The sequence below is a fragment of the Mytilus galloprovincialis genome, chromosome 10 (genome assembly GCF_965363235.1).
Source record: "Mytilus galloprovincialis chromosome 10, xbMytGall1.hap1.1, whole genome shotgun sequence".
Classification (NCBI taxonomy): Eukaryota; Metazoa; Mollusca; class Bivalvia; order Mytilida; family Mytilidae; genus Mytilus; species Mytilus galloprovincialis.
In genome coordinates, this window is record NC_134847.1 from 9,321,918 (window position 1) to 9,349,600 (window position 27,683).

Genomic DNA, 27,683 nt, shown 5'->3' on the forward strand with positions numbered 1-27,683 from the left:
TGTATTATTTTAATTTGAGTTTCTTGTGTATAATTTGGAAATTAGTATGGCGTTCATTATCACTGAACTAGTATATATTTGTTTAGGGGCCAGTTGAAGGACGCCTCCGGGTGCGGGAATTTCTCGTTACATTTAAGACCTGTTGGTGACCTTCTGTTGTTGTTTTTTTCTATGGTCGGGTTGTTGTCTCTTTGGCACATTCCCCATTTCCATTCTCAATTTTATGTATATATGTTTATTGCGTTTATTGTGTTAATATATGTTGGTCACAAACTGTAAAGTTTCTACGACAATAAAATATTTGATTTGATTTGAAAAAAAAAATGATAAATACATGTTAACTTTTTATAAAAAAAAAATGATAATGAAATTATATTGAATAAGGGCAAAAATTTAACCAAACACCAGGGAACCAATTGACCGGGTTCTTATATATGTGCAGAGAACATGGTACATTCCCAGTAATCACATGGCTTTGGACTAAACTGAGTCCAATGCCAACTTATCACTACAGAACGGAACATTCAAGTACAAAATGATCCTCTTCACATGTTCCCTATATGAACGAAAATATTATTCCTTTTTTCCATGTGCAAGAAGCCATATAACTGCAATGTCATGATTATTAAGAAGAAGAAGAAAATTATGATTGTTCTGCTCCAAAGCCATTGTATGAAAAAATCAGCCACCAAAAAAAACTGATATTTTATCAGATTGTCATTAATGATGAACTATATGGGGGTCAATATATCATGTCCCAGGTAAAATATATGATGTCCGAAATCCGTTAAATCAAATAGGTACATGCATGTGTTTAAAATCTAAATATAACATATGGGGGTTACACTAAAGACCTGAAAGTGGACCTGAAAAGACCTGAAAAGAAATCCACTGAATAATAAAAAAGTTATTGAAGTTAGAATTAGTCCGACCATAGATTTTTAGGTCCCTTCAGGTCTTTTCATTTCTCCGTTCAGGTCCAACTTTTAGCATAAAAAATTTCTTTTTAATTTAAAACATTTAAATTTTAATTAAATATGAATATTAACAATTAATAAAATTCCAATTTGAAGAAATTCCACCCAACAATAAAAAAGTTATTGCAATTTGAATAATTTTAATCGTATATTTTCAGGTCTTTTCAGGTCTTTTCAGGTCCACTTTCAGGTCTTTAGTGTAACCCAACATATGGTTATAAGACGAACCGTACAATAGTAAATAGTATCCGCTAGGTGTCGCTGTATTTTATGAATGAGCTGACTTCTTTCGCCTTGTTAGGAAACTGTGGTAAGATAATCGATTTAAGTAATATAACCTGATTGTTTAACAAAATAGCAGAATTCACAATTTATTAAAACATTTGTTTCAGAAACTTTAAAATCTCAAAACAGCGTAAATTTGCATTTTATTCGCAGATAATAACCAATGACAGATGCACTCCCAAAGTTGAGTCAAACTGCAAAGAAATTTGAGTAGGAGGACTGCAGTTACTGATTAAGTAGAAGTTGAAGACTTTCCTCACAAGCTAAACATTTCGACAATTGTGTATTATATTTAAATGTGTAGGCTAGTTAATATGCACATGAATAATGTTTTACATATAATACAGAGATACCTAATTAGACATTAGTCAAAATAATTATGACGTCTGGCAAGGCTTTTTTTTTTCTTTCTGGGACGTAGGAAGGCTTTCCAGAAAAAAATAAAATAGCCTTGCCATACGTCATAATTATTTGGACTAGATATACATGTATTTTACGTATACCAAATTGCCAATAATGTAGCGTTGTCGTTTTTGTATGGATTCGTGTTTGTCGATGTGTTATTTTGGTAGCGTAAATTACGTAAAATCCATATTCAAATGGCACAAAGAAAACAAACCACAACACAAAGTTTCAAATCAAATCACTATGTAATCTGAAATGTATATCAGTTTGACATAATAAAACAGTTGAACAATAATCCTAATTCACTAACACAATATTACTCTCAACACTTCTAACTAACAATCTCAATTCTATCTCTTACACTCTGATCTCTCTCGCATCCCCTTATATACATAATTACAGGCGGTACCCCGACGGTTCCAAAGATGGGTACCGGGCGGTTCTAAAGATACCGGGCGGTACCTCAGCGGTTCTTAAGATTGGCTACCGGGCGTTTCCCTGACAGTTTCAAAGATGGGGTTACCGGGCGGTTCTTAAGATACCGGGCGGTGAATTTAAGTAATATAGATACCGTTCAAATAAATAAAAATACTGGGCATTGCCCTGTAGAAATGTAATTTAACCCAAATATATTAATAAAAAGATATCTTACATAATAATAATTATACTGTCAAACTAAAATGGCTACAATAATATATAAGGGCCCATAAGGGACATATAGAGATTACAAGCCGGATAAGTAAAAATAACATTGACTACCACATAGATACAGAGAATTTACATACATTTACATATGCAATTAGACCTTTACAAAAAAAAAGGTTTATAGTATATAATATATTATATATAGGGTGAAAGGACCTTTATCGGGACTCTGGGATCGGGTGTTTTAAGCTCAGGATTTCGGGATTGACTCTTTCGGGATCCGGGAATTCTTTTTTTGAATTTCTGGATGGTGGGATTTCATATATTATGAGAAATTAAAACATGTCTGAGTCTAGCCTAGATAATTATGACAGTCATAATTATTTGGACTAGGTAGGCGTCCCATAAAAAAAATTAAAGTAACCTTTTTTTTCAAGCCCAGGATTTTGAGATCTGTGTATTCTTTTTTTCGAATTTCGGGATGTTAAGATTTAATTTCTTTAAGATTTCATGTTTTTAAGTGGGGGATTTTGGGATCAGGAACCCTTCGACCATTCCTCTCAGAACCTGATTGTCTTCACAGCTTAATAAATATATAAATAATTTCAATAAAAATGCTGAAAATATGCTTTAAACACTTATACATGGTATAAATGCATTGCAAAAAAACAAATATTTCACCAAATGAATTTAAGTGAGATATTCTCATGAATATCCTTTTCATATTGGATACAAATTTTATTAAGTCTCACTGATGCAGACATTTTGTAGTCAAAGCGTCTCAACTGAATTACCACACAGGCGTCAAAATGCGTTATTATGGAGAAAAGGGTTAACCAAAGAGAGATAATTCTCATATATATATATAGCCAAAATGTTGTTTAAATTTGAAATAATTTGAATTTGTTTGGCTAACACACAAATTGTTCATATATTTATTTTAGTGTGAATTGATTTGTTAGATGCATGTAATATTCAAAAATTTATATTGTCCAAATATTTTACTTCTTTTAATTTTGAAAAATTCTAATAATTTCTGAACAAGTGAGAACCAAGAAGTTTTGTTAGATTTGAAGCTCTTGCATTGTCTTGGCTGCAATTACATGTATATACATCTTTCAACAGGCTGAATTCACACCTTGAGATTCAGACTGAAGATTTTCAAATCTTTACATCTGTGTTGTTTTTACTCTTCTTCTGCAATGAAGAAAATAGCGCCCATCACACAGTCACTAAAAAATTATCACAAAATCACACATTGGCTTATAAACTGGCGTGCACCAGACGTACAGAGAAAAAAGACAAAATCCGTTTACTTTAGTTGCACGCTTGAGGAATCCTTAGCAATCGTTAAACAAGGGTTTCATAAGTTTGAAGTACGTTGAAATGCAAATATATATGCTAGATGAACATTATTACTCCAAGAAATTTTCAAGCAACATAAAAATTTTCATCCAGCTTAAGCGTTTGCCAAGTGTATACCTGAACGCTACAAGCATGTACAACACATATATGCTACAAGCGCGTTGAAAATGCTTCAGATAAGCTTGAGACACGTTAAGGGCATGTTGTATACGCTTCAAGATTGTTCCATTAAATTACTAAAACATATGTGGGTATGTTGTAACAAATACCCCATAATTAAAACTCCCAGACACGCAGCAAGCAGATTACCTCCGGGATGCGTCTCAAATACGTTCAAGTAAAAAAATTCCCTTCATATCATGCATGTCATCTACGTTAAACAAACGCCAGACATTCTACTTGAACACCCGATAATTGCTAAGGTACGCTTCTTGTACGTCCAATACACACTTAAAACTCATTGTGCACACGATACAGATATGATTGACAAGTAAAATGCATCCAAAACTACTAGTGTATCATGTGTATTGGCAGCGTATATGATTTTTTAACATGCGCCGCGTACGTCAGATATATACGCTGGTATAACTCGTCAGTTAAACATGTTAAAGACAAACTAACCATGGAATCAATATACGGTCTTGAAAGGGGCCCTTTAAGGGGTTCTCATTGGGATGTAAGCATATTGCTGGATTGGTCAATATTTTGTGAGTGTGACATGTGAAATGTCAAATTATTTTGCATGAATTTCATTGAAAAGGGGAAAGGGTGTCCAGCTGTATATGTGAAATTACAATTCACATTGAACCACGCATATAATAATGATAAGCAGGATACAGGATTCTGACAATACAATAAGCAGAATCTGGAGTCAGTTTCACCAAAAAACTTACTACTGGTACATTTTGTAGGTGTCATCTGACCTTAACCTCATCTTCATGGTTCAGTGGTCAATACTAGGTTTTCGTGGTTGAGTTGGTTTCTTAGATCATACTTTAAACAATATATAGGTCAACTATATTTCATGCATAGTTTGATTGTAAGGTGCATATATATGTCTGTCTAGCATGCTTCATCTGACATTGACCTCATGTTCATGGTTCATAGGTCAATGTTTAGTTTTCTTGGTCAAGTCTATTTCTAAGAAACTATAAGCAATAGATCAACTATATTTTGCCTTGTAGATTGTTGCACATTTTGTAATAAACCATGCAGAGATACATTATGTATATCAATCACTTCTTGCAAAAAATAAATAACAGGCCACCACCGTAAGAGAATAAAATTTCATCAATTTGTATAAAGGATGCATGTATAAATTTTTGAGAGTTGAATATTTATTTACAATCTAGAATTATAATTTTGTGTACAATCTGAATATAAACAAACAAGAAAAAACAAACAAAAAATAATAAATATTGGTGAAAGTAGGTAAATGTGATTTTAATGACAGGAAATTATTGAATGTCATACATCAAATATTTAAAGGCATAACAAATCTCACTCTTTTAAGTAAATTCAAGCTTCTTTTTTCATTTTTTTTTTTGTGGGAGGAGGAGGGGAGTTTTGGACATTTAATTTACAAAAAAAAGGAAACAGGAGTGAGATGTTAAATAAAATCTTATTTAAATGGTTGAGTGTGTACAATAAGACTGTATAACTAAGCCTAAAGGTAAGGTGTATATCTTGTTGTTGTTTATTCTGCCTCCAGACACACATATTGTGTATAATTTAATGTGAATCACAAGAGAATTGACACATTAAACATGTTAAAGGTAGGGATTATATTTAATCTTGAACTTCATTGAATAATGTACAACTGATGTACAGCACATGTACATGCCTATTTGGGTTTAAATTTTATTTATTTGTTCTTTACATATGTACATTGTACAATGCCCTAAGAATGATGAAAAATGAAAAATGAAAGGAACTTTCAAACTTGGATTATTTTATTGATTCACCATTCATCATATATTTACATGTATATAAATCAGTGAGCCAGTAAGTATATAAAAAGCAGAGGAATCTGAAGGGAAAAAAACACACTTTAGTGCATAAAAAGGTCAAATTAAAACCATTTACATATATAGTATCTGGATTATCAAAGGACAAAACTGGTTATATATTATTTTTACATGTTTTACATGTAAGTGTATAGCAAATATGTACAGTACATGTAGAACAAACTTTGCCTTATTTTTATCATGATTATAATGCCTGCTTAAGTATAGACTGAAATTAACTTGTACTTGATATGATAAAAAAAATTTTAGTTTTGTAATTGCATGTATATTATACTATAAACACTTAATAAGTATTATAATAATTAAGCAACTACACAGGCTATATATCTCTTAGCCATGACCAGTGTAAACAGTTTCTTATAAAAAGATTTCAAAGAGCTTTGAATTCTAATTGTTTATAAATTCTCCGTTCATAACCATACACATCTATTAACATGCTATTGGTGTAACATTTTTTTTTTAATTGTAAAAAAAAAAATTGATAAAAAGTCCACAATGTTTTTTTAAAATGAAAAACGAAAAATTAAATTGTTTTATTTTTTATTTAAATGTTGTCACTGGTCTAGGTTATCTCCCTTTGATCATAAAACCTTTCATGTCACATGCATTGTGTATATAAAGTAAAAAATATTGTTCATATTATATAATTATCTAATAAATAAACAGCACTGTGCATAGGTACACATGAATTCATACAGTGTGTAGGCAGATGAAAGTGTACATGTGTGTAATGACTCTAATGATTCATGTAAATGTACTAAGATCAGATTCCTACACACAGTTTTATATTGAAGGTCACTCTTTTACCATTGTACCATGTATGCGTAGTTGATTGAGTTATTTCAAATACATTTTTGTGGTTAAAACTACTTGAAATTGCATGTTGATGTGTATCTTTGGAGATTCAGGACTTAAAATATAGTAATTGTGACTTAAAATTCTCCTTTTCCTCAGTAATTGGTAAGGATTTTCTGTGACATGTTTTAAAAAGATTATTTATATGATTGAATACATATTTTAAAGGAGATGTTGACAACAGCATACAATGAACACTATCATCATGATCATGGCTATAACAGAAAAAGATGAAAAGACATTTATTTTCATTTTAAATTGCATTTACATGTATATAACATGTAGCAATCTTCATGATCTTATAATAAAATTGAGAATGTGTCAAAGAGACAAACAACATGACCAAAGAGTAAAAATACATACTAAAGGCCACCAATGGGTGTTCAACACAGCAAGAAAATCTTGCACCCAGAGGCACCCCAACTTCAGCTGGCCCCTGAACAAAACTATGTACATGATGTACTAGTTAAAGTGAAAATGGATGTCATACTTAATTCCTAAACATATAAATCATGTAAATGAACTGAAATGAAAATTAAAATTATAAGCACATATACTAATAATCACTATTAAGTGTTCATATTTTTTTGTGATTTCTTTTTAGAATACCAACAAGATGTATGCTGTATTAACAACCATCCTAGCATTGCTTGTCATAGATGGAGGAATGGCTGTCAGTAACAAGGTCCTGTCAGAATGGACCGCTGCAGACTATCCTAACCCAGCCAGAGATTGGACCACATGTGGGAGATATGAAAAGTCCCTCGTTTGTGATCCAAATGGCCTTCTCAATACAAAAGAAGGTATAAGATTTTCAAGTGATAGTAAGGTTGTACCCAACACTTTCACTAAAATTAATTTGGCTCGTTTAATTTTCATAAAATTTTGTCAAAGTATTTACTTTAACCCTTTAACAAAAATATAAAAATTTAAAATTTTTTGAACCAACCGTTTTGTCTGAAAAATTACACTGGTTATATAGCAGTTTGACAAAGACCAATTTTGATCATTGAGAAGCTTAATATTCCTTTTACAACACAACTTAATTAAAACGTTTAGCTGACTTTACAGAGTTATCTCCCTGTGGTATTAGGTACCACTTTAAAATTAAAAACAACATGTCTTAGGATTTCCTATTAGCATGATTAGACAACAATTCCACAAGAGGCAAATGACATAGAATTAAACAACTATGGGTCACCTTAAACAATGAGCAAAACCTATAAAGCATAGCAAGCTGAAATGACAAATATGAAATAATTCAAGACAACTATTCAGGGCCTCAGATTTATCATGTCTATGTTCATGATGTACAAAACAATAATTGAAACAACCAAATATATGAATATTCATTGTATACTAATTTTTCGTGTTTTTCGAGGATACAAGTTAACCACAAATTCAAATGTTCAACAAATTACAAATTTTCCATAAGCTTTGCATACAGAGTATGGCAAAAATAAACAGTACCAAATATTCACATGATTTTTTCACAATAGTCACAAAGCCATAAATTGGCAATTTCTTTAATGAAAAATGTGCAAAAATTTTTTTTTACCCATAACACTTCGGTTTTGTACATTTCATGAGCAGAAGATTAATTAGTATAGTCATATACAAACTTATAACCTCATCTAAGTATCATACTTTACATGAATTTTAAGAAAACCAATAAAAAACTGACAAAAAAGGACTAACTTAAGTGGTGTTATCTCCCTTTCCAATGTTAATTGCCATAAGAAATTAAAAATGACAATTTTGAGTTTTCCTGAAGTTAGACTTTATGGGACTTTTTTCTGTGTATATTGAGGGGCTTAATGCTACAGTTTAGAACTAAAACATTTTCTGTTGCAATTAGTTCGAGGTTTAAACTTAGTTTGACTGGCTAAATCCCTCACTTAAATTAGCTGTGAATCATATTTTTTTTATTATTATTTATTTGTACCTAAAATGGGCGTTAGTTTTCTCTTTCAAATCCTTTTAATATATTTGTAATTGCATGACCTTTTATAGCTGACTGTATATGCAGAATGGGCTTTGCTCATTGTTGAAGGCAATATATATATATAGTGACATATTGTTGTTAATTTCTGTGTCAAATGGTCTCTTGTGGAGAGTTGTCTCATTGGTAATCATACCGCATCTTCTTATTTTTTTAAATACACACACATAAGTATGAAGCAAATTGACCATGCTCTGCATTATTGCATGTCTAATTGTTAACAAAAAAACAATAGTCCTATATCATTTTATATTTTAGCTGATACCCTGGACTGGTTGTTGAAAGGAGTAGTTAATGATACCAAGTGTCCATGTTCTGCCTGGAAATGTGAATCAAAGAAATCAGGATATGTTGTTGCCGTAGCATTAGTCAAAAAACTTAACATTCCTAAGACGTAAGTGTGGTACTAGGACATTGCATATATTTTGTCTTAAAAATTGTTTAGTCTTTAAAATTAGAGTTGTCTTCCTTTGTCTATATTGCATAATTGTAGTAGAATCAACTTCAATCATTGGTTTATACAATGCAATTACTTAATTTTATTTCCCTCTGATAAATTAAAGCAATCTTTACCCTTCATTGTTTACAAGTACTTTGAATAACACTGATGGGAGAGTTGTCAACTATGTATTACAATGTATGTTATATTTAGACTAATTTCCCTTATTCTGCCTTTAATACTTAAAAAATTGGCCTTTTTTAAAAAAAATTTGAATGAGAGAACTTTTTGTTAACATTTCAATTCAAAGTAAAGCTATTTCAGCTCATTGAAATGCAAATTTCGGGAATATTTGGTGATTTCAGTCTGTTCTGTTAGCCAATGGTCCTATTCTCCAGATGAATAAAATTTTATTGAGACTAGTAATTAGATTTTGCAAAACTTTGTTCAGCCACATAAGAAAGAAAGAAAAATGCTAGTCTTTGAACTAGAAGTTGAAAAAGATTTTGATGCAGAGTGTGATTGTTATAAAGAATAGCTATATGAGCTGCATCGGGTAGAAATAGACCTTATTTAAATGAAGGTATACATGTACATACATCTAAGTCTTTGATTAATTTTAGAAAATTGAAATACAAAATAAAAGTTGAATTTTGATCTGTTTTGTAGGGTTCTTATTACAACTCAATTTTCAAACATTTAAGGTGGTACCTAACACTACAGGGAGATAACTCTGTAAAGTCAGCTCAACGTTTTAATTACGTTGTGTTGTAAAAGGAATATTAAGCTTCTCAGTGATCAAAATTGGTGTTTGTCAAACTGCTATATAACCAGTGTAAATTTTTGAAATTTTTATATCTTTGTTAAAGGGTCAAAGTAAATACTTTGACAAAATTTTATGAAAATCAAACGAGCCAAATTAATTTTAGTAAAAGTGTTGGGTACCACCTTAAGATATATATCAGTATAGATTTAATCAATCAAAAATCGGTAAACAGATGTATTGATATCTTTTTTGCATAAGGTCAATTTCTATCCGACACAGCCTCATATTATCAACATATGTCTTCTTACTAGACTACTAGCATATACTTGTAATCGAAGCCATTAGGTCAAATTGGATAAAGAAAACATGTTTAATTCCTATATATTGAACATAAGAGTTTGGTGAAAACCAAAGTTACTTTTTACCATGTACATGATATAATTGACAGTGAATTGCTGCGTTTTGTGTGCACTTAAAAAAATAATTTATAACAAATGAATCTAGTCTCAAATTGAAAGACCACATTTTGAATTTTAAAAATCAAATCAAATAATTTTACTGTTGTAAATACCAATGCAGAAAGAATAAATACCAGTTGATAATTTGATATTTGCAATATACAAATACAAAAACAGATTGTCAAAATAAATTATCTGTTCAATTGAGTCATTTTAGGATAACTGAACAATGGGGGACAACTCTAGTTTACCTGATATTTTATTTTTCTTTGCAGTGGCCCTGGTCCAGTTGATAACAATGAGAAGCTTGCAGCTCTACGACAGTTTGCATTTGACCTTGAGAATAACAAATGGAGGTTCGGAGAATGTAACGAGGATGTTATCATTGCTTACTCAGCTGAAGAAGGAGCAGTATGTTTATTTTGGTTTTGTCATGTTGGTTTATGCAAAAGAAGGGCGAAATATACCAGAGGACAGTCAAACTCATAGATTAAAAAAATGAACTGACAAAATCATTGCATGAAAAAAAAGAAGACAAACAGTCAAATAATAGTTCATTAGACACAACATAGAAAACTAAATACAAAAGACTAAGTAACACGAATCCCACCAAAAACTAGGGGTGATCTCTATTGCTCTGGAAAATATGTCCAAGATTTGCACAAAAGTCTGTGGAAGTCCGTTTCAATTTTTTTTGAGATTTCCAGACTTTGTTTATGATAAAAAGATTAATATTGGGAAATGTCATTAAAACATTAATTGAACCACACAAAAGAACATGTTGGTAATTTATCAATTTATTATTTTATCCTGTAAAATGTCAAAAAACAAAAAGCCTTCTTTGTTGAGGAAAATTTTCAATGTATGAAACCACTTCATTCAATGCAAATGTTAAACAAAAAAGCCCCAAAAACAAAGAAAGATATGTTGTTGGGTTTTTTTAACAGGAGCTTGGAATTTTTTTTTTTTTAGAATAATATTTTAGAGACAAAATTGAGTTATTTCCCTTAGATTGTAGACTAATCTTTGAAATTTCTGTTAGGTTTTCACATTTGCTGGAGGCACTGCCAATAGGAGGTTGAACCAGGACTTGATAGATAGTATTACTGCTCACAGAAAACATTATTTTAGAGGAAACAAACATGTCTATGCTGGCCTTAGATCAATGGTCATGGATTATAGGTAGGTATATATAACACTTGAAAAAACATTGAATTATCTTGAAATATAACTAGTTAAAGAAAGCATTATTTTTGTTGAAATCACAATGTCCTTGGTCATAAATTATAGGTTTGCTATCTGATTGTTTTTAAAACACCAGGGCCAAATTGAACATTTCCACGTTACCAAAAATGATTTTTCCGACTATCATATTGTCAAGTACAAATATTTTCAGAAATTTTTGAATAGATGAAAATATGTTTCCATAGTTTTCCAATGTTTGCTGAAGTCATGATATAGGTTTTGCAGAGCTTATGAATTTTCAAAACAAGTTAATGGTCATTTTTATACAGATACATTCACACAGGAAGGTAAGAGCTTTTATATGAGAAGTTTTGTTTTTATACTTTATGTAGTAGGTGATTGATAAAAAAATAACTCATGGAGAAACTTCAGGAGTCGTTTTACTCAAAAACCTTACATTTTTTACATTTATAATCCCGCTGCAATGTTGCATCTGTCCCAAGTCAGGAGCCTCTGGCCTTTGTTCGGAGTTTAATATGACGTCCATTACACTGTACTAGTAAACATATTTTTTAAGGGGCCAGCTGAAGACTGCCTCTGGGTGCGGGAGTTTCTCGCTACATTGAAGACCCATTGGTGGCCTTCGGCTGTTGTCTGCTCTATGGTCGGGTTGTTGTCACTTTTACACATTCCCCATTTCCTTTCTCAATTTTATTACAACTAAGATTGATTGAAAAATACACTGAACTGTTCATTACTGACGATCAAGTCATAAGTTATTTTGTTAAACTGACTCCCAGACACCATCTATTTGCTATTTATCAGTTGGTTCTAAAAATTATTTATGATGGTAGTTTAAAAAAAAAAAAAATGTAAAAAAGACCTCTTTTATGTTAGTTTTCTCTCTATTACTCATCCTTACTTCTAAACCTTACTTTACTTTTCTACATTGGCTAGAGGTATAGGGGGAGGGTTGAGATCTCACAAACATGTTTAACCCCGCCGCATTTTTGCGCCTGTCCCAAGTCAGGAGCCTCTGGCTTTTGTTAGTCTTGTATTATTTTAATTTTAGTTTCTTGTGTACAATTTGGAAATTAGTATGGCATTCATTATCACTGAACTAGTATATATTTGTTTAAGGGCCAGCTGAAGGACGCCTCCGGGTGCGAGAAGTTCTTGCTACATTGAAGACCTGTTGGTGACTTTCTGCTGTTGTTTTTTTCTATGGTCGGGTTGTTGTCTCTTTGGCACATTCCCCATTTCCATTCTCAATTTTATTATTGAATGTGATATTGATGAAGTAAGTGTGTAGTATAATGCTAGAGTCTTTGTTAAAACTAACATTGTTTATATTTCCAGGGAAGCGTTGACAGAAGGAGGATTTGTATTTTCCCAACAGGTAGATCAGAGTCCTAAAGGAGCTGGAGTACAGGTTCTAAGTACAGTGACATCTATACTTAGTCTGGTCATCTGTACCTTCTTATTACAGTAAATACACAGTATAGAGCTAAAGGTTGATTCGTGTGACAACATTTAAAAATATCAGAAGGGGATTGTACTGTTTTCCAGTTGATTTCTTTTTAAACAAATTTGATAGCACATGCAAGAATAGAAATGTCCCCAAATCTTTTTGTAGTTAGGAAAGATCATGAGTCATCAATGAAATGTTGTTCCTATTTAACTTGTTTATGGTAGCCAGATAAATCATAAATGAAATCCATATTGTACGAAAAAGTTGTTTTACATCCAAGATGGCCAAAATGAAGTTATTTATTCTGTCTTTTAAATCCAGAAAAATAATCTTTAAGGTGTTTAAATAACTCTTGCCAGCATGAGCTGTTTTTAAAGTATGCCAAAAAAATTGATGTGAAAAGAATTGCACTAGAAATAATAGGAACGACACACTTGATACATTTTAAAATCAGAAATTTTAAACAGAATTGCCAAGGCATGTTAACGGAGTATTGTTTCAGCATATGTAATGTACATGAATCTTGACTTTAATTCAACTATGCAACTATTGAATCAAAGATTAATTAATCAATAACAGACAAAGGGTATTTGTTTTACTGATAAAGAGGTTGATTTTTTATAAATGATTATAGATGAATTTTTTTTAAGATTTGATGCAAATTATTGTTTTTCTTTGTAAAATATATAAAGTTTTTGTTGTTTGTAATATTGGTTAAAAATGAGTTTTTATCCAATTATTCTTAAACAGTGTCTTTCACGACACAATTGTTTCATCATTTACCATGGTAAAAAAAATATAAATAAGTTTTTTTCTCAGATTCAATTATAAATAATGAATAATATTATAGCAAGAGTTCAAATTGATTTTTTATGAGGTTTTAATTATATCAGTGAAAAGAAAACATTTAAACCTAGGATTGTTAATTGATCATTTATATAAGGATAGGTAATATTAAAATGGGTCTATATTTAGTTTGTTGTTTGAACTAGAATATTGATATTTTATTTCGTTATAGAATTTGTTATTCAATGTTTTGACTGATATTTTTGATTGTTATGTGCTATAGAGTTATAAAGAATTTTTTAATTGCTTTTTATACATGTAGATCTGACATTTAAATACATGTATTGATTTTTTTACATGTCAATGGGTGTATATTTTATCTTGTTAAATTGTATTTAATTTATGTTTTATAAAAGAAGATTAAGTTTAGCTCCATGTGGGAAACAGACAGGTTTTGTAGAAATAAAGGCATGTGAAATAATTTAAACTTTTTGCTGTTGAATGTTTATTTTGTACCTTTCACTTATGGGTAATAAATGACTTACACCGAGCGAGTCAAATGTATTGGTTTGATGAATTCGAAACAAGTGTACATACCTTTCCCCATTTTATAGTAAAATATTTTGAAGAAATAATGATGAAAGAAGTTCTTTTGATGTTAATGTTGTGCACTTAAAATATAATATAATTTATTGCAACAATATATTTGTAGTTTTTTGTATCCATTAATGTTGCTTGATTTAAAAAAAATGAAAATGATGAAGTTTGAAGAAGTAAAACTTGGTGTGCATGAAACAAAAATCTGATTGATTCTCACATGGATGCCAACAGGTAGATACAGGGTCTGAAGAAAAAGGGGGGAGGGGTTGAATTAAATTGTAAAAATACCAAAGAGCACAGCTGGGCTATATTGTTGGGTTTTTTTTTAGATCAAAAGAGAAGAAATATTCAAGATATATTTTATATAAAAAAGAAAATCGCAAACAGTTTCATAAGAATATGTATGAAATGAAAATGCATTCCTAAGCATATATGATAGATTAGCGGTAGTTTGCCAAAAATGCACAGCCCACTCTTATAAAGCAAATTAGAACCTGTTATATTTATTTTATACAGTTGGAGTGAATTTTACTTCAAATATTGGACCATTCTGGTCAACAGATATTTAAAGGTTGATTTCAATGACCAATTCATCATCCACCTTTGTTTTCAAGGTGAGAATTAGCGATAATTATGTTTTAAAATCCATGGGGTCAGTTCCCTCTTAATACATTTTCTATAGTCATTTTAGTTAATACGCTCAGTAAGAGGATTAATACGAAGGATTAAGTACAACTATTATATCTATTGTCCAAAGTTATGACATTACAGTACTTAAACTTTTTTTAACGACTTAGTTATGACGAATTATATACATATTTTTACTGCTGTTTTGTGTTTTAGATATATTTTAGTTTATGTTTTGTGACTTCAATGCAATGCTTCAGACATGTTTTAAGGTTGATAATTAGAATGTATGAATCTTGGAATGAAGAAATTTATGATATGTTTATTATTAAAAGCATTTTGTCTGATTTATAAAATTTTCGTAAAAGATAAGTTAAATAAACTACTTGATTGCTTTTAAAGATGATTATTTTTCTGTAATTTTAAATATGAGAAGGTTTGACAAATAAATAAGAAATATCTTTAATTTTCAAATAGTTGAGAAAGATTTTGAATTGAAGAATTCTTTTCTCCATACTCCAAAACTTTGCTGATTAAAGTTTAGTTACTTTATTTGTATTCAGTAATAACACAGTAATTGTTAAAGTAGTCAGCAATAAAAGGGGGGAGTCATCTATCACTGTCTATTTAAATTACATCAAAATAATTGTTATTGGATTTTCACATTGTGACTAAATTGCAATTTTTAGTTATTTCCTCTCATCTTAAAAGTAAATAAATTTTGCTTAACTTTAAAAAAAAGAAAATATGGCTTTTTTGTTTGAATTTCCATTCATAATCATGTCTTCCATATTTATTATAATACTCAATATTTACTATGTAAAATGGTGTCTTTTTGTGATTTGAGGAAAGGAAGATAAAAAAAAAAGAATATCAACTCACTTGAGATGCAGCAAAAATCTGGTTGATTTAGTTCTTCCAGTTCAGTTTGAATTTTTAACTTAAATAAATTAAAATAAATTGATCCTGAAAAAAATATATTTTTATATATTTTCCATCTCTTAAAATGTTTTATTTTCCATCAAAATCAGTTTGTTTTCAAGTTTTTCCATTTTAATTTTTTTTTTAAATCACAAAAAATCACCCTTTTACATAACATTATGGTGCTATAGTTAATTTAGTTATGTGCATTGTACTTAATAATATATATGTTTTGATATCCTGCCATATTTGTAATTTTATACACATATGCAATTATTTTGTGAATAATTTAAGCTTTACCCTAATAGTATATTTAATAAACAAAAAGTATACTGGTTTCAGGAATGCTGCATACAAACAGTGCAATACAAATTGCAATTTTTTTATTTATAAAGCAAAAATGATGATATTTCAAATTTGGCAATGATAAAAAAACATCCCAAGAATTTTTGAACATACAGTACTGTTTATCCTGTAATGATATTTGTTTAAGAAAAATTTTGATATTCAGAATTTGAATTTCAAACAAAATTGAAATATGCACGTAGTATTTTCTGTCTGATTAACAATAAATAAAAGTTAAAATTTCTGCTAAAGTCTGCCTGACCAAACCAAATTTGTCTGAAATTTCTGTGAACTTTATTCTTTTGTTCAACAACAGTGTATCTTATCAACAGATTGTGGTATAATTACAACATATGCCATATTATTTTTATATTTAAGATTCAGGTTTCATTTATCTTTGGCATTCAGCAATAATATGGTTTTGAATACTTAAAACGAACATAATAAATTAGATATAAATGTTAGGAAACATGAATTTTATCCATTTAGACAAGTTTTAAATGAAATAAATGCAGTTGTTTAGATTTATAGTTCAGGAAAATCTGGACATTTCTGAACTGGGTATGATAAGGAATAAATTTAGCTTTATTTAAGGTTGTAAATACTTTATTGATACACAATGATACAGATTTTATTTGCTTTGCTTATGTTTGTTATTTTATTAAAAAGAAAGAAAAAGACCATGTGCCTTCATTATGCAGTTTAAACAAATGCCATTCTTTTTTTTTTTGGAGGGGGGGGGGTTGTAGGGTGCTGGGTTGATGTCATAGCCATTAAAATATCAGTAAATTTGATGATATACAATGTAAAATTTGGTCCCTTTTCTTTAACTTCTATTGTGTTTATATTAGTTGATGGCTATTAATTATTATGAAAAATAGATACAGAAAGAAAAGAAAGCTTTGGTAACTGTCAAGGTAGTGCATATACATTGTAGTTGTGGTTAACTTGTGTTTTTGTGATGCTGTGTCATGTAATGGGGGAAAAAGATGTAGTAACTTATCCTCCAGAGTCTAAAGGATGTTGGAGGCAGTAATTTAAAGTTTACCTAAAGTAAAATAGAATGTATGTGTGATATCAGGTCATACCTACGACTTTAAATCTGTTTTCTACTGCTTCCCTGTTTAGCCATAAAAGAGTAAGAGTAGTGACTGGTCAGCTAGGAAACCAGATCATATAGGATACATTGTCTACTCACAGACTATATGCTTGTAACATCACAAATATCTCTTAGAAAATATAAGAAGTACAATGCAGGATATCTTCTTAGCTTTTACATTTACATGTTATTGTTGTTATAAATATACATGTTGTACATGCAATACTTGATGATTGACATTCATTATCAGTCCTTTCGGTCGTTTTCTGTAATTCCCAGAAAGGTAAAACAAATGTGAAGGAGCACCACCCTTATAGAGCCTGTGGTGATCACTCATACCTGCCAACTTTTCAAAATGCCCATGGGGGTTTTAAGTGAAAGATGGTTCTTATAGTCCTACAAAACCTTCAAGGGGGCCTTCAAATATATTCTAATGTGTTTTTTTGGCTTCTTCATGCTTTAACAAGCTCATAGCCATTGTTAAATTAATTGTTTTATTTAAAATAGTGGACAAAATTGCTCTTACAAAATTTCCACTTGGGAGCCTCCATGGGGGAAATCCCCAGCAAATAGTGACAGTTGGCGGGTATGATCACTGCATCATCCTTTCATTCGTTTTCTTTAATTCCCAGAAAGTTATAACAAATGTGAAGGAGCACCACCCTTATAGAGCCTGTGGTCATCACTGCATATTCTATATCATTTCATTGGTGGGTCAAATGTATGTCTATTTCCAGCAGAAATAGATTCCTTTTTCGTCAGTGGTGACTGATTGCAAGTCATTTTGTAATTTCGGGTTACTAGTAGTGTGTTTCATCTGTTTATGTTATTTTCTCAGAATAAGTATTGATCAAGTCTTGTGCTTGGATTCTCGCTTCAAAAATAGTTTTGATCCAAGCCTGTTGCAGGATTAACCAAATATTTTATAGTATTTTTTATTCTCGGAAATTCAGTCTATATTTATGATTAAAGTTGAGACTATTACGATCTTATAGAAGTCTCAGTGTAAAAGTATGATGCTTTAGAATTATAAGGTTTTAATTTTAAAGTAATAAAACATCAATAGACATAGACATGTACATAAAAGGATATGAATTGAGTGTTGACCCAATAAATTATAATGAGTACACATTTCAAACTTATCAACATAAAATAATTTTAGTATGAATTAAACAAGTAGGCGGGATGGTCTGAGACGTGTTTGTTTAATACTTGAAAGTTTGTTTTTCTGTCGACTAGACTTCACGCCCTAGCCTTCAAACAAGTGAAAGGGATTCAACTATGTCCAAGTGGTTGAACAAGAAGACTTTTGTTAAAAACACATATTGTCGTTTGGTTTAGAAGACGAAAATTAGGTCGATTTATGCAAATAGGTTGTCAAAAAAAGTGACATGATATATTGTGTCTTGGTACAGAAGCCCGTGTTATCCTTCTTGACCCCCGAATTACTGTAAATCAGATGCGGATCCAAGATTTTGAAAAAGGGAGGGGCCCAATCTAAGCAACCGATTTAGAGGTGGATATATATGTATTATACGAAAAGGAGGATTTGCTCCCCCCTCCTAAATACGCGTCTGAAGTCAATTCTTTAACTGCAGGATTGCTAAAAATTCCTCTGTCTAGCGGTCTTTTTTTTTTAAATCATAGTAGCAAATTTTGTAAGGTTCACTGGGGTAAAGCTGATGACCGTAACTGCATTCACGGTCATCCCAAGATGTCGGATGAAAAATTAGGTCAGTTTCTGTATTGTCTGTTAAAGTGTTTCTATATCATTTTCTTTACAAATCATACATTGAAACGATGTAAATTTATAAAAGAATCACTCGAAAATTACTAATTTCCTCCGAGAAATGTGCATGAAACGGGTAATTCGATTTGAAAAAATCGTTAAGATGACCGTAAATCATAATCAAAATATTTTCAAGATGACCGTAACATAAAACAAGGATGACCGTGATTGGTAAAAAGATGACCGTAACTTGTAAAGGATGACCGTAATTTGTAAAGACTGACTGTAATTTATATAGGACGACCGTAACTCTTATAGGATGACCATCAATTCTAAGAAATATCCGTATTGTATTCAAAGCTTTTTTGTTGAGTTTGTCGATCTCAATAGGGACCAATAGGGGCTCGGTTAGCGGATATAAATATGTTTCATAAATTCCTTTTTTTAAACTATAATATAATTGGCCATATTTAGGATTTATAACAATGATAGTAAATTGCATATTTCTCGTAAACAATGAAATATTTATTGATATCGACGTTAAAATTTTAACACAAATTTACAGCGATACGACGAAAATTTGAAGAAACATGAATGTGTCCCTAGTACACGGATGCCTCATCTACACTATCATTTTCTATGTTTAGTGGACTATGAAAATGGGATAAAACTGTAATTTGGCATTAGAATTAAAAAGATCATTCCATAGGGAAAATGTGTACTAAGTTTCAATTTTATTTAACTTGAAGCTGGACAAACGGACAAACAAACAGACGAACGGACGAACGTACGCACAGACCAGAAAAACATAATGCCAATAAATGGAGCATTAAAAACATTAATAATACATACGAATATTTGGTAATCGAGCCCATGTGTATGGGTCATTAAAATCTTAATTTGTCTTGATATATGCAGGCGGAAACACTTTTGAAATAGAACAAAAGAATCTAAGCTCTGTGTTTATCGAGAAAGCGATAAAAGTTAACTGTAATGTTTGATATAGTAACAAAATTTTAAAAAGTTAATAGAAACAAATAAAACGACAATTTTCTTATTTTAAAAACAGCATTTGCATAAGTTTTCAATGTATCTATTACAAAGTAATGCAAAACAATAAGATATCAAGTCGACGACATGGTTCTTATCGGGGCCTTTTATAGCTGACTATGCGGTATGGGCTTTGCTCATTGTTGAAGGCCTTACGGTTACCTATAGTTGTTAATGTTTCTGTCATTTTGGTCTTTTCTGGATAGCTGTCTCATTGGCAATAATACCACATCTTCTTTTTTATATATAGTATCTATAAGTTGGATGTAGAAAATGCATAACCTCCGATTTTTTTTTATCACGGACGGAGAACATATCAATCTTTTAGTTCAGAAATTTTCGTGTCTGCCCTTCCATTATGTGAATCAAGAAAAAATTCCCCAAAACAGGTAACGATTGTATCGAAAAGAGAAAAATCGAGTGCACCTTTTTATGTTAGGGCATGTTTGGGGTGTATATTTTGTCTTTAAAACGTACAAAGCAAGAGTATTTTATATAGCATCTCGCTTCAGATTCTATCATTATTATATACCAAAGCTACAGGTTGACTTTATAACGTAAAAAAATGACAGTACGAAAAGATGAAATATATGGGTCAATTGAGATACCTATCTAATGAATCACAAAAACAGAGTAGGTGTGTTCGAATAGCTATTTTTTCTAAAAGTACTTGACGACAGTCTTTTAATTTGGATGATGAAAATGTGTGTGTGATAACTAGGGTTTATAATCTTCAACCACTGGAAATATTTAGTCTGCCCTTCCACGAAATATTTAATTATAATTTTTTTAAATGCTTAAGAATTTTCAAAAATTCCATTTGACATCCAAACAGACAATATTTTTAAGTTGAATCAATGCAGACAAGATCATTAACTAATGCTCATTAGCTAGTAGATACATTTGTATTTTAAAATATAACTGACATATAACGATCGATCGTAATGGTGCTATGTGAATAAATTTATCAGTTTTCAAGAGCAAAATTGGCAGAGCGTCATCCCTACAATGGCTTCCATTTCTACGACTGTGAGCATGAACTGGCGTAATGGGGAGATAATTTTGAAGAAGCAGAATCCTGACTATATGAATAACATTTCTGTATATATACAAATTGACAACGTTCCGCCTTGTGATACGCTTTTCGTACAATACTATTTTAAGGATCTACTTTGCTGGAGCTCACCTTCACTAGTTTATTCGAATGATATTTTCAAAATATTTCTGTTATTTTATTTGCACGACAAAATGAAAGACGATATAATATCAATGGGTGTACATGCAATTTTTTTGGCATTTTTAAAAATGTGTATTTATTATATGTCATTAAAAGGAATCCCAGAAACAAAAAAAAATCTTTTGTCGAGCAGTGCACCGCAATTCGCTCGTTTTATAATAACTTTAGTCAAAGATTTGTATACTATATATAAATCCTTGCTTTAGTAAATTGTCCACTAATGTATAAATTACTCGTTAAATTATCTAGTTGAATGTGACCGATTTTAAATTAATTAATCAATAATCTGTTGAAATTATAAAATTAATAAGATAAGTATTTACATTAATTATGCGTACAATAAACTCAACAATCTGACCTTAGATAAATTCAGTTACTTCCTAGCAGACCGTGCATTCAAAATATTGTCACATGTCTTTTGGCAAATTCATTTTAAAAATTGAACACTCTACTGTAAAAAAGATACATATGGTAATCTTTGCATTTGAAGCACGTCTTATTTTCTTCTACCTATAGGATAAAACTTTCATATTAATATGTGTATACCAACACGATTAATCATTTGATACAAAAAGATAGTTATATAAATACGGATATTTCTTAGAATTAAGGGTCATCCTTTAAAAGTTACGGTCATCATTTACAAATTACGGTCATCTTAAAAGCAGTTACGGTCAGCCTTGTTATGAATCGCTGATTCTGTTACGGTCATCTCGATTGTGATTTACGGTCATCTTGGCGATTTTTTCAAATCGAATTTCCCGTTTCATGCACATTTCTCAGAAGTAATTAGTGATTTCCGAGTGATTCTTTTATAAATTTACATCGTTTCAATGTATGATTTGTAAAGAAAATGATATAGAAACACTTTAACAGACAATACAGAAACTGACCTAATTTTTCATCCGACATCTTGGGATGACCGTGAATGCAGTTACGGTCATCAGCTTTACCCCAGTGAAGGTTATTGATCGTTATTACATTTTTTCCAATCAATGGTAATATAATTTTGTCAGTTGCTATAGAAGTTAAAAAATGCTGCTACCCGATGGTATGAATATCAAGTTAAAGTCGTCCCCTTGCCCCAACATACAAGTTTCAAGTTTCAGTCCAGTTTTCTTTATTTATTGAATTCTGGAAATATTATACTACATTTTGTATAATAGTATAGTAAAATAGCCTGCTGAATTCTAAGGACTTGGCGATGTTTCCCCCCTTACATTTGGTGTAAACTACCAGGTGCATATTATCGATTGTATTCTACAACGAACTTTGATTTTATCAGAAAAGAGTCTGGGTGAAATCTATGGTCTACATATTTATATAATACTCAAAGTCCTTGATATCATAAAGACCTCAAAACATCAATTCATCAATTATTCAATGGACGAATAAAGTATATATTCGTTAATTTATTCATAGCCAAATATATAAGTTTGATGACGTCACAATTAAATAGCCATAATAATAGGATCAATTTTGGAGGCACACACAATGATCAGTGCATAGTAACGTGGAGTGCATCAAGCGTTAAAAATCGCCCGAGTAAGTACTATAGCTGTAAATACCTACTGTTATCGATCGGTTTAATCTTCTACATAGATTTAAAATTTACCCAGATCTACCACGGGCCTCGTTAGCAACGAAAACACCGACATTAATACTAATTCCAAAGAGGAAAGTTAATCGTACACAGATAAAATCCGTTAGGCGATGCCGGCTACAGTAAGCCAACAGCCAAACGTTAGTAAAAATTCGTCGGATCTATATCCGCACTTAGTGGAGTTTAATCCAAGCCCAAAAACTTTAACGTGGGAAAGATTGGAAAACAGAAGATTGGAAAGATTGGGTCTTGGCGCTAAAAGATATTCCAGACATTTTCAGAGATTCCAACGAGAACCAACAACAATGTCGAATCCGGAATTTTCGAAAAGTCTGCTACAATCGAAAGAAGCCGGTAAAACTCAACAGTATGTCATAATAGGAGGTGAAAAGGTGCTTGTCAATTCATTAGCTCCGTTTTTTACGGAAGAGAAACCAACTTGTGGTTTCTTCTTCAGTCGTGGAACGGACAATAAGAAAAAGAAGTTTGGAATTCCTGCTAGTGATCTTGTAAAGTGGAGGTCAGCACAGTAAGTGATAATGATAAATATTATAACTTTTTTTCGGAACAGACATTCGGAGCATCTTTTATTCGGATTTGTTCAGGAGCATTGTGAACTATTTCGATTTTTCAGATAGCTGAAATCATTTATTTGCATTGATGAAGATTCAACCGCTGAAATACCGCGGTGGAGTGGTTTGATACAAGGATTTAAGCTTTGACAGATCGTTTATTTTTATCCATACTTTGTGCAGTTCATAAACTTTTGCAAATAATTATATATATATTGCTTTTGAACTCTTTCTATGTTTGCCGGAATCTGGGTGCGCTTCATATACAATTTACCGCATCAGTATTATAAAATGCGTGTTGCTCATATATATATAACTTTTGTTTCTTTTCTTGATTTTTTTCTGTTAATCTTTTATAAATGTTTATAATTGTTTTTATTATGTCAATCGTTTTTGTTTAAAGATTTTATTTAACTTAATTTATAGTTTATTTTATTGATTTTCCTTTAATGTATCTGTTTGCACAGGTTGTCTATGTAAATAAAACAGACAGTCCCATATGCATGCAATAAATCTTTTATTATAAAATTATAAAATGATTCATCTTTTTATATGCACGATTCCTAATTCGCGAGACTTATTTCAGATACGATAAATTGCCAACTATACCATTTATACCTAAAATAACTTTTAAGCATTCAATGATTTAATTTGTATGTCCGCATACCGTTTTACCCTAAGCCTTCATAGCAACGGATACAGAGAGGGGCTGAATCCCTTCCTAATGCGTTTTTTTTTTCTTAATTCTTTAACGCAACCCCTTCAGGGGCATACAAAAGGTTGACAAAAAGTAGCCCTGTCCCCTCTTATAGCCAAGAATAGTTTTTTTTTCTTGGTACTGACTGTATGTCTCCCTATTTTTAGTAAAAATGTATAAATGTTGTGTTAGATAAGAAAAGGTCCGCACTGCCACATGCTAACTATTTGTAATAAAATGTAGACCTTAAGGTACACAATAGAATAGAATAAAATGGAATACTTTTATTCCCCAAATAAGGGCACCAGGGAGGCATCATATATAGCGTACAAACAATAACATATACAATACACAGACAAAAGATACATATACAATACACAGACAAAAGATACATATTCATAAGTAGTACTAATTTATTACACATTCTCTGTATTTAGACATTTCATAAGAACACAACAGTTTAGCAATAATTGTATCGCCTTTTTTGTCCAAAATGTATGTCGAATATCTGCCACAATAGATATACAGCATGTACAGTAACACCATTTGTGCTATTATAAATTTCTATAGCAGACACCATTGACAAAAGAAACCCCGCCACATTCTGTATGTATGTGCCTGTCTCATGTCAGGAGCCTGTAAATCAGTGGTTGTCGTTTGTTTATGTGTTACATATTTGTTTTTCATTCATTTTTTTGTACATTAATTAGGCCGTTAGTTTTCTCGTTCGAATTGTTTTACAAATTATCATTTCGGGGCCTTTTTTTTATCTGACTGTGGCATGAGCTTTGCTCATTGTTGAAGGCCGGATGGTGACCTATAGTTGTTAATTTCTGTGTCATTTTGGTCTTTTGTGGAGAGTTGTCTCATTGTCAATCATACCACATCTTCTTTTTTTTTTTATAATAAATACCCCATATTCCTTCATTTTTTTTTACAAGACTAACATTATATTAGGCATAGTTTTTACGTTAGATAATTATCATGATTATGTAGCAGTGTGAAATGGAATTTTTTTCAAGTTTGTGCCTTTTAGGACATTTTTTTTAAGTACAATTGTATATTTTAAACTATTCCTCATTTGTAGAGATTTCGTTAATACTTATGTGTTTGAGGGTTTAATTCAAGTTTCAAACAATTAAGCTTAATATCTATAGTTTCAAGTTTCATTTTGTTTTACAATTAGTGACATTTCACTTCAATCTTACCTTCTTAAAATGATTTAAAATGTACTTTTGTCAATTATTAGCTTTTATATCAGTTTTCTATAACTCGTTATTTGTTACTAAGTTGAAACTCAATTTAGAGAAATATTTGTCCATTCAATTCAGGTTATATAAAATGTTTGATCATTTTGTTTTTTTAAGTTGGATTTTGTATTGAGTCCAGTTGTCATTTTCAAAGTTAACTTTGACCATTCCAAGTCACCTCAATTGTTAACATTGTCAAAGTTTTTCATCGAAAACTTGTGCTAAATAAATATGTGTCCTTAGTACACGTATTCCCCACTCGCACTATCATTTTCCATGTTCTATGGACCTTGAAACGGGGATAAACACTCGTATTTGGCTTTAAATTCAGAAAGATCATATCATAGGGAACATGTGTTCTAAGTTTCAAGTTGATTGGATTTCAACTTCGTCAAAAAGTACATTGACCAACAACTTGGTGAACGGACGAGCAAACCGAAAAACATAGTGCCCCTAGGTGGGATGAAAAACAACTGCACTGCGATTGGATAATTCCCCTCCACGTGCATCCGACTTTCATTCTATTTCATTTAAGTCCGTGAAAGGTTTGGTCAAGGTTTTTTTGGTCGGTTGTCACTATAAAAAACATCAAAATCTTTGACCAAGAAAACTTGTAACAGAAAACTATGATAGTGGCAACGGGTCTTTACAATGATCAGTACCGTGAATTATACAATATACTGAACTTCTTAAATTATACAGCGTGGAAACAAGTGTTGTTATTTATGTTATAAGGGTAAGTCGTCAGAGTCAATAAAGAACTTGTCGTTCTGTATATTGTCCGTATTTGTTTGGTTGTCGATCAGCACAGTGAAGGATTTTAGTAGGGCGTACTGGGCCTAACAACTGATCTAACCAAGGATTTGTATAGTAAGAACATTATTAAGCAGCAACCATTTGATTTTCTGGAGAAAAAAAAAATGTTTGTTTCACCCTCAGCTGCCACTATATGTAATGCTAAAATTGAAAGAAAAAAATTGTTTTCGACTTGTCCTGAAAAAAATAGATTGTTTTTCGCCATAGAAAAAAAAAACCATAGCCCCCCCCCCCCCCCCAGAAAATCAAATGGTTGCTGCCTTACTATACAAATCCATGATCTGACCAAAAAAAAAAATTCTTCAGAAAATCTTCAAACAAAATCTCTCTTTTTTACGCTCAACAACACCCCCTTTTTCCTCGAGCTCATATTAAATCCTGGACCAGTCATATGGAACGCCATGACTGCCTTATGTTAATGATCAGCATTATATGCAGTGCTCACACCATTATATTAAGTGCTCACAACATTATATTAAGTGCTCACAACATTATATGCAGTGCTCACAACATTATATGCAGTGCTCACACCATTATATTAAGTGCTCACAACATTATATTAAGGGCTCACAACATTATATTAAGTGCTCACACCATTATATGCAGTGCTCACATCATTATATTAAGTGCTCACAACATTATATTAAGTGCTCACAACATTATATGCAGTGCTCACACCATTATATTAAGTGCTCACAACATTATATTAAGGGCTCACAACATTATATTAAGTGCTCACACCATTATATGCAGTGCTCACAACATTATATTATGTGTTCACAACATTATATTAAGTGCTCCCAACATTATATGCAGTGGTCAAAGCATTATATGAAGTGTTCAAAACATTATATGCAGTGGTCACAACATTATATGAAGTGATCACAACATTATATGACGTGCTCACAATATTATATGAAGTGCTCACAACATTATACGTTTTTTGTTGTATGATGAGATTTTTGTATGATGAGATTGATGTATGATGAGATCATTCGGTAAACATCGTTTTTTAGCGGAAATTACCGAATCCATAATTTGTAAATTACGGTAATGCCCAGCAAACAAATTTAAACAGTTATTAAAGTCATGTGATCATAAGGCAGTATACAATATTTAAAACTGATTGAAATAAGTAAGGAAAAGATGAAACTAAGAAGTGAATGATTAAAGTAGTTCTGTTCGTCGTAAGAAATACGAATGGCAAAATGTAAGTGAAATAATAAAAAGTTTATTTAATGAAATATCGAAGGGAAATTTGTATGACATATTCCTCGAGTTCCTTTCCTACTGAAGAACTGAAGGTGCCACTTTATAGTCCGTACTCAGTTTAAAAAAAGTTTAATTACCTTTCAAATAAAACAGTCAGCTTTCTATAACACATAAGCGTCATATAACGCTAGCTTATATATGTCATGATTGAGTGTCATGATTGAGTCATTTTTGGCATCCATTTTCAGAATTTGTCATT

General features: G+C 31.2%; 2 protein-coding genes across 4 annotated transcripts in view; both read left to right on the forward strand.

The window, feature by feature from the left end:
- The window catches only part of LOC143049787 (arginine kinase-like), a 196,582-nt gene that overhangs the window by 141,901 nt on the left and 26,998 nt on the right, over window positions 1-27,683 (forward strand). The gene's annotated exons all lie outside the window — the stretch shown is intronic.
- On the forward strand, window positions 1,209-16,839 carry LOC143049779 (uncharacterized). 3 transcript variants are annotated; one of them, XM_076223509.1, is made up of 6 exons: window positions 1,209-1,287; window positions 7,164-7,362; window positions 8,820-8,955; window positions 10,500-10,635; window positions 11,267-11,406; window positions 12,769-16,839. In XM_076223509.1, the coding sequence occupies exons 2-6, from the start codon at window positions 7,176-7,178 to the stop codon at window positions 12,899-12,901; spliced, it is 732 nt and encodes a 243-aa protein (XP_076079624.1). In that variant the 5' UTR covers window positions 1,209-1,287; window positions 7,164-7,175; the 3' UTR covers window positions 12,902-16,839. The 3 variants fall into 3 exon arrangements, with proteins under 3 accessions (XP_076079624.1, XP_076079623.1, XP_076079625.1); XM_076223508.1 differs by lacking the exon at window positions 1,209-1,287 and adding an exon at window positions 5,392-5,452; XM_076223510.1 differs by lacking the exon at window positions 1,209-1,287 and adding an exon at window positions 6,539-6,664.

What these genes read in the sequence shown, in the direction of transcription:
- LOC143049779 (XM_076223508.1), top strand. An exon ending in CCTTCTCAATACAAAAGAAG is followed by an intron (nt 7,363 to 8,819) that starts GTATAAGATTTT and finishes TTTATATTTTAG; the next exon opens with CTGATACCCTGGACTGGTTG. An exon ending in AAACTTAACATTCCTAAGAC is followed by an intron (nt 8,956 to 10,499) that starts GTAAGTGTGGTA and finishes TTTTCTTTGCAG; the next exon opens with TGGCCCTGGTCCAGTTGATA.